The sequence below is a fragment of the Pogoniulus pusillus genome, chromosome 25 (genome assembly GCF_015220805.1).
Source record: "Pogoniulus pusillus isolate bPogPus1 chromosome 25, bPogPus1.pri, whole genome shotgun sequence".
Classification (NCBI taxonomy): Eukaryota; Metazoa; Chordata; class Aves; order Piciformes; family Lybiidae; genus Pogoniulus; species Pogoniulus pusillus.
The window spans coordinates 18,130,732-18,138,607 of NC_087288.1; the positions used below are offsets into that span (position 1 = coordinate 18,130,732).

General features: G+C 51.8%; 1 protein-coding gene across 1 annotated transcript; it reads left to right on the forward strand.

Annotated features, from left to right (window-relative positions):
• The first annotated feature begins 1,298 nt into the window (after positions 1-1,298).
• Positions 1,299-7,369, forward strand: LOC135186442 (left-right determination factor 1-like). Its single transcript, XM_064164071.1, has 4 exons — positions 1,299-1,563; positions 2,673-2,907; positions 5,001-5,240; positions 6,863-7,369. The coding sequence occupies exons 1-4, from the start codon at positions 1,299-1,301 to the stop codon at positions 7,200-7,202; spliced, it is 1,080 nt and encodes a 359-aa protein (XP_064020141.1). The 3' UTR covers positions 7,203-7,369.
• The last annotated feature ends 507 nt before the right edge of the window (positions 7,370-7,876 follow it).

Consider the following 7,876-nt stretch of genomic DNA (forward strand, 5'->3'; position numbering starts at 1 on the left):
GTCACGTTTGTTACACTGAGTCCTCCAGCCAGGCTGCCCTCAGGGTACACTGTTCAGTCTGGACACTGGGTGAAACTGGACCAGTTGTGAATTATTCACAAAGACACAGAAAATAGGGAGAAGTTTTGATGCTGAGGACTTTTGTTTGTGTGCTCAGGCTTGTTACCTCTGGAGAGGATGAGGAATCTGTCCTGAGTGCTCTGATTCTTCACACTTTTACCAATCATACTTTAGCTTTTTCAAGTCGCTCTCCTGGGACTGGCCCAAAATAGACTTTTACTGCCTCTTATGCCAGCAAAGGTCAGAGAAGCAAAGAATGTGAGCTTCAAGTTTAAAGGTTGACTTCAAGGCAAACACACCACCACCCCCTGCCAAGTTTCCAGGTCAGCATCACTCTCTAGGTACAGCTCTCTGTTGTGGTTATTAATAGCCTTCAAAATACCAACATTCTTCATCCATGTTGTGGAAAAGCAGAGTGGTTTGTCATGCTCACTGAAGAGTGGTCTGCTTTTATACAAAGCCTTCTTCTTTTAAGCACAGGTACTATGAAAGCCTCAGGAATCTATCAAGAGTGATGGGATGTTTCTCCCTAGTGCCAGGCCTGTACATCTTCCACCTTCTGCAGTACAGAAGCAGTGTAAAAGGCCATCAAGCATTTCACTGCCACGGTTCACAGCCCTGATTCATACACTTGATACAAATATTCAGAGAGCAAAGCAGTAGCTAGTCCCATCCCCCCCCCCCCCCCCCCCCCACTAAAAGATTTGAAATGACTTATTTTACTGCTTCCACCTAAAGCATTATCCTCCTGCTTGATATTGGCCAGCAAGACCCCTGCAAGAAAGGTTGATGCTTCCTTTAAGGCTCATGTGCAGTGGTACCTAAAGCAATGTCCCCTGCAGATGTGTGTCCTCCCTCACCTAGGCTGAGCATGAGACTCTGACCACTCAGGGGGTTTCTGGGCTAAAGTTTGCAGGGTACTAACAAAAGGGCAGAAACTTCTTCCCCGGGAGAGAATCTAGAGGCTCTTCTAAACCTTCTTGTATTAACTTTGCAGTAGATGAAGGTGTTAAACTGGCATGTGTCTACTGACAAGAGAGTGATCCTTTCAAGTCCTCTTCTTCGTCCCCACTTGTGGAATTTGTTGTGCCAGTGGGACTAGGCTGGCTATAAAACCCTGGTGCAGGGGACCTCCATCCCACTCAGGCAGGCTGTCACCACGTCTCTGCCAAGAGCAGCCCCAGGGAATCCCCCCTTCATCCCTGCCGGCCAGTCAGCTGCTTCACCGACGGAAGAGAATGGATGTGAGGCTCACCCAGGTGCTCTGCGTGCTCTGCCTGGTCGTCATGGTCCGAGCATTTACACAGGAAGGGTTCAAGGAGGTGTTTCTGAAGCAGCTGGGGCTCTCTGAGGTTCCTAAGCTTCACAAGAGAGACTTGGTGGATCTGGTTATCCCAGACCACGTAAAGAACAAGTACATCTCCATGCTGAAGCGCCAGAGGGTGAAGCGCCGAGCTTTGCCAAGCCTGGCTGGCATCCTCAGGGGCATCCCTGGACACGCAGGTAATGTTTGTAGCGTCGCTGTCGGGGACACCCCAAGCCTTGTGCCACTGCCAGGGGAAGCTGCCCGCCCTCACTTGGCTGGCCACAGGATGGGAAGAGGCAAAGCCATGCAGGGAATGAGGGTTGGGGCTGCCTCTAAACCTGTGCTGTGCATGTCACAGAGTCTTAAAGGCTAACACCCACTATTAACAGCTTGCACCTAGAGACGGGGGGGGGGGCGTCTCACAGTGCTTGCAAAGGGCAGGCTGCTGCTGGAGCTCGGCAGCAGAGAAAAGCTTCGGTTTCCTGGCAACAAGCTTGAGCAGGTGGGAAAAAAGCAGAAAGTCACTAGAAAACGCAGACCTTGCAGGTCAAAACTCGAAGAAAAGACCTCAGATAGGAAGCACTCCTCTTGGAGGGTGTTTCAGCCTCCCGCAGCTTTTATCTTCCCCTCCTTTTGTCTGGCAAAAGTCTGGAGGAGGAAATCAGCTGTGCAGACACAATGGTGTGTGCAAGGATGCTTAGAGCTCGTTTCGCTCTCAAAGGGCACAGACAGCACCCTGGGCAGCAAACGAGCCCAGGTTCTCCTGGCGAGGGCTGCAGTTCCCTGCTGTCATGCCCAGCTCTGGCACAAAGGCGTGCGCACCTTTCGGGGGTCGAATCAGATAGGACATCTCTTTCCTCCAGCTTGTAGAGGCTCGGACGTGGGAGATGAATTAGGGGATTTGCAAGACACTGATCCAAGTATGCATTAGAAAAGGTGTGTTTAGAGGCAGTCTCTGCCCCAGGAGCCCAGTGTGGGAACGTGGAAGAAGCGCGTTGTGATGGTAATTTGGACGTTAGGAGTTCTTTCCTATGAGCGTGGTGGAACACAGAAACAAGTTGCCCAGGGAGGTGGTGGAGGTCCCGTCCCTGGGGACACTCAAGGTCTGGATTGCTGAGGCTCTGAGCAACCCGGGCTAGTTTGGAGTGTCTCTGCTTGCTGCAGAGAGGCTGGGCAAAAGAGCATTCGGAGGTCCCCTCCAGCCCGGTGCATTCCGTGGTAACTGCGGAGGGAGCGTGGGAGCTTTGCTCACCAGGGTGGCAGTCGCAGCCGTCTCTTTTGTTCCCCGTGTGCGCAGGCATGGCAGAAGTCCTCTACTCTGGCACCACCACACGCCAGAGCCTGGTCTTTGACATGGAGGGCAGGATACCTAAAAACAGCGAAGTGGCCATGGCTGAACTGAAGCTCTTCAAAAAGCCTCTGGACAGAGCACTTCTGCCTGCCAGGCAGTCTCACAGGCCTGTCTCCAGCGCCAGGGTCAGTGTCTACTGGGTGCAGCGGCACCAGGATGGTACCAACAGGACCTCCCTGATAGACTCCAGGTAAGAAAGGGACCTCTCCTGAAGGCAGGATTCCACTTACAGGTTATGAGTCCTGTGGGCTGAGTTTGAATGTTATGGGGTTTATAGCTCTGGTCAGTCTGATGGGGACACATCTATAGAGCCAAACTCTAAGTCCTAAACGAGTTTGTAAGAGCAGAAATGAAGGCTGAATCATTGAAACAATCTGTTTCAGATGATGCTGTGTAGTGTTAGGTCTTCCCCTTCAAACCCCTGCACCTGGCTGGCTTCTCTCTCTCCCTCTCTAACTCAGGTGGGTTTGTACCTCTGGTCAGTCTGATGGGGCCATATCTATAAAGCCAAACTCTAAATCCAGAACGAGTTTGTAAGAGCAGAAATGAAGGCTGCAACACATGCTTAATCACTGAAACAATCTGTTTCAGATGATGCTGTGTAGTGTTAGGTCCTCCCCTTCAAACCCCTGCACCTGGCTGGCTTCTCTCTCTCACTCTCTAACTCAGGTGGGTCTGAATGCCATGGGGTTTGTACCTCTGGTCAGTCTGATAGGGTCACATCTATAGAGCCAAACTCTAAGTCCAGAACGAGTTTGTGAGTGCAGAAATGAAGGCTGCAATGTATGCTCAGTCACTGAAACAATCTGTTTCAGATGGTGCTGTGTAGTGTTAGGTCTTCCCCTTCAAACCCCTGCACCTGGCTGGCTTCTCTCTCTCACTCTCTAACTCAGGTGGGTTTGAATGCCATGGGGTTTGTACCTCTGGTCAGTCTGATGGGGTCACATCTATAGAGCCAAACTCTAAGTCCAGAACGAGTTTGTGAGTGCAGAAATGAAGGCTGCAATGTATGCTCAGTCACTGAAACAATCTGTTTCAGATGATGCTGTGTAGTGTTAGGTCTTCCCCTTCAAACCCCTGCACCTGGCTGGCTTCTCTCTCTCCCTCTCTAACTCAGGTGGGTTTGTACCTCTGGTCAGTCTGATGGGGACACATCTATAGAGCCAAACTCTAAGTCCTAAACGAGTTTGTAAGTGCAGAAATGAAGGCTGCAACACATGCTGAATCATTGAAACAATCTGTTTCAGATGATGCTGTGTAGTGTTAGGTCTTCCCCTTCAAACCCCTGCACCTGGCTGGCTTCTCTTGCTCACTCTCTAACTCAGGTGAGTTTGAATGCCATGGGGTTTGTACCTCTGGTCAGTCTGATGAGGACACATCTATAGAGCCAAACTCTAAGTCCTAAACGAGTTTGTAAGTGCAGAAATGAAGGCTGAATCATTGAAACAATCTGTTTCAGATGATGCTGTGTAGTGTTAGGTCTTCCCCTTCAAACCCCTGCACCTGGCTGGCTTCTCTTGCTCACTCTCTAACTCAGGTGGGTTTGAATGCCATGGGGTTTGTACCTCTGGTCAGTCTGATGGGGACACATCTATAGAGCCAAACTCTGAATCCAGAACGAGTTTGTAAGAGCAGAAATGAAGGCTGCAACATATGCTCAATCACTGAAACAACCTGTTTCAGATGATGCTGTGTAGTGTTAGGTCTTCCCCTTCAAACCCCTGCACCTGGCTGGCTTCTCTCTCTCCCTCTCCAACTCAGGTGGGTTACTGGCTGCTGGTCCTCTTTCCACTGGCCATTTCATTAGCTAGTTTAAATAAGTAAACTATGCAAAAAAAGAAACCTTCCTCTGACCCTTCAGCTCTGTGGAAGTTTTATAACCCTTGAAGGCAGAATTAGATATCAAACCAATTTTCTGGGTGAGTAGAAACTTAGGATCTTAGTGCAGCTAGGACAGGAGCAGCTGGAAGCAGTGGTGCTTACCAGGCTGCTTCTAATCCTGCGCTGCCTTGCTTCTGCATGAGCACAAATGAATACCTTGACATGAGCATGCACAAAGGGTTTCATTCAGCCCTTCAGTGTCTGTTAGATCTGCAAGCTTCTCTTTGAGGTGTGAGTTGATGGCTGTGGGTGCTTGCCTGGAGTGCTCAGCAGAAAATATCACCTAATCATGGCCCGGGATGATTTACAGGGAGCAAATTACTCTGCTGCTGCAATAACAGCACTGTGAGCCTGGGCTTTATCTGATGGGCTTTTCTCTAATGCTAAGCCCTTGTTGTGCAGGCTGGTTCCTATCCGTGAGTCAGGCTGGAAGAACTTCGATGTGACACAGGCTGTGCACTTCTGGCTGCGAAACAAGAGGCAGGAGCCAATGTTTCTGGAGGTCTGGATTGAAGGAGAAAAGATAGGCAGCCACGCCTCAGAAATGGCCAAAGCTGTGCGTTTCACTTCTCAGGACCCTAAGGATAAAGCCCTGAGCAAACCTGAGCTGGTGCTTTACACTCTCAATTTGGAAGACTATGGGTATGTATGAAACCTCAATGTGTGTCCAGTGTAACATTGCCCCCTGAGCACAGAACGTGTGCCAGGCCAGGCTGTACAGCACTTGCCCTTGCAAAAGAGGAGTAGGAAACTTGCCCCTGTATCTTACTCGTGGAATTATAAAGTGGTAGGGAGTGGAAGGGACCTCCAGAGATCATTGAGTCCAACCCCCACCCCCTGCCAAAGCAGGGCAGGTCACACAGGAACACATCCAGACTCCACAACCTCTCTGGGCAGCCTGTTCCAGTGCTCTGTTACCCTTACAGTAAAGAAGTTCCCCCTTGTGTTGAGGTGGAGCTTCCTGTGTTCCAGTTTGTATCCATTGCCTCTTGTCCAATTACAGAGGCCAATGGGATGAGACTGAACAAGGCCAAGTGCAGGGTTCTGCACTTAGGCCACAACAACCCCAAGCAGCACTACAGGCTGGGGACAGAGTGGCTGGAGAGCAGCCAGGAGGAAAGGGACCTGGGGGTGCTGGTAGAGAGTAACTGAAGATGAGGCAGCAGTGTGCCCAGGTGGCCAAGAGAGCCAATGGCATCCTGGGCTGGATCAGGAGCAGTGGTGCTCCTGGGAAGGGAGATTATTCTACCCCTGTACTCAGCACTGCTCAGGCCACACCTTGAGTGCTGTGTCCAGCTCTGGGCTCCTCAATTCAAGAGAGATGTTGAGGTGCTGGAAGGTGTCCAGAGAAGGGCAACAAAGCTGGTGAGGGGCCTGGAACACAAAGCCTATGAGGAGAGGCTGAGGGAGCTGGGGGTGTGCAGCCTGGAGAAGAGGAGGCTCAGGGCAGAGCTCATTGCTGTCTACAACTCCTTGAAGGGAGGCTGTAGCCAGGTGGGGTTGGGCTCTTCTGCCAGGCAAGAAGCAACAGAACAAGGGGACAGAGTCTCAAGTTGTGCCAGGGTAGGTCCAGGCTGGATGTCAGGAGGAAGTTGTTGGCAGAGAGAGTGATTGGCATTGGAATGGGCTGCCCAGGGAGGTGGTGGAGTCACCGTGTCTGGAGGCGTTGAAGCCAAGCCTGGCTGAGGCACTTAGTGCCATGGTCTGGTTGCCTGGCTAGGGCTGGGTGCTAGGTTGGCCTGGATGATCTTGGAGGTCTCTTCCAACCTGGTTGATTCTATGATTCTACAGGACACCATTGAAAACATCCTGGCCCCTTCTTCTCGACACCCAGCCTTCAGATATTTGTAGACAGTAAGATCTCCTCCTAGCCTTCTCTTCTCCAGACTAAACAGCCCCAGGTCTCTCAGCCTCGTCTCATCAGACAAGTGGTCCAGTTCCTTAGTCATCCTCATAGCCTCCATTGGATGCTCTCTGGCATATCCCTGTCCCTCTTGAACCGGGAAGGCCAGACCTGGACACAATACTGCAAATGTGGTCTCACTAGGGCAGAGTTAGAGGAGCAGGAGAACTTCCCTCGACCTGCTGACCACACTCCTCTCCCCATCCCATGTTTGTTATCTCAATATTCAAATGAAACCCCAGCATGGCCCAGGTGTCACATCCCTGGGCCCACCTGTGCTGTTAACATAACAGGGGGAGGATTTCTCCCACCTTCTCGGTTTCCAGTTGCAGCATCAGTTCTTGTTTCTCCCTTTGCACAGAGGCCCTGGGGACTGCAAGGAGGAGGTGATGATGGGGAAGTCCACCTGCTGCCGGCAGAAGCACTACGTCAGCTTCCGTGAGCTCAGCTGGGCGCAGCACTGGATCATTGAGCCAGCAGGGTACCAGGCTTACCGGTGCTCAGGGGGCTGCCTGCAGCCGCCCAGCGCTCTGCGGCGCTTCGGCTACGGGGAGCGCAGCTGCGCCGTGGCCGAGAGCTCCTCGCTGCCCATCATGTACCTCATCAAGAGGGGCAACCGCACCGAGATCGAAGCCGCGGAGTTTCCCAGCATGGTCGTGGAGAAGTGCAGCTGCCTCACAGATGGCATGGCTCTGGTGTGAGACACGGGCAGCCAGCCGCGGTGCCACCCAGTGCCTGCAGCCCTGCCCGGAGCCTCCCTGCTGCCCAGCCCTAAGGCCAGTGAAAAAGGACCTGCGGGGCCCCCAGATACGCACAGGCAAGGGTGAGCAGCAGCTGGGCTTGCAGCTCTCCTGTAGAGAGGGTGCACTTACAGCCACTGTCCATAGAGATGGGCTCAGAGGAGCATCCATCTTCAGGTACACCCATGTGAGGGGTACCCATGGACCCTAACCACTTCTCAGGGCCCCCCTGATGCCAGTCAAATTTCATTTCATTTGCTGGAGCTGCAATCCCATCTATTTCAGCTCTCATTCTAGAGTGTTTGCCTGGAGCTGCAATCCCATCTATTCAGCTCTCATTCTAGAGTGTTTGCCTGGAGCTGCAATCCCATCTATTCAGCTCTCATTCCAGAGTGTTTGCCTGGAGCTGCAATCCCATCTATTTCAGCTCTCATTCTAGAGTGTTTGCCTGGAGCTGCAATCCCATCTATTTCAGCTCTCATTCCAGAGTGTTTCCTGGAGCTGCAGTGTGACCATTACCAGATGCAGTAGCAATGTGTGGGTTCAGCTTTTCATTCTTAGACTCCTGGTGTGGGACTTTGTTCGTGTCACGTTCGTGGTGAATGGGAGAGCAGAAGCACTTAGGTGTATGTATT

Coding starts and splice junctions, on each gene's coding strand:
- LOC135186442 (XM_064164071.1), top strand. CDS start 1,299: ATGGATGTGAGGCTCACCCAGGTGCTCTGCGTGCTCTGCCTGGTCGTC. Junction 1,564..2,672: donor GGGCATCCCTGGACACGCAG/GTAATGTTTGTA, acceptor CAGGCATGGCAG/AAGTCCTCTACTCTGGCACC. Junction 5,241..6,862: donor CTCAATTTGGAAGACTATGG/GTATGTATGAAA, acceptor CCCTTTGCACAG/AGGCCCTGGGGACTGCAAGG.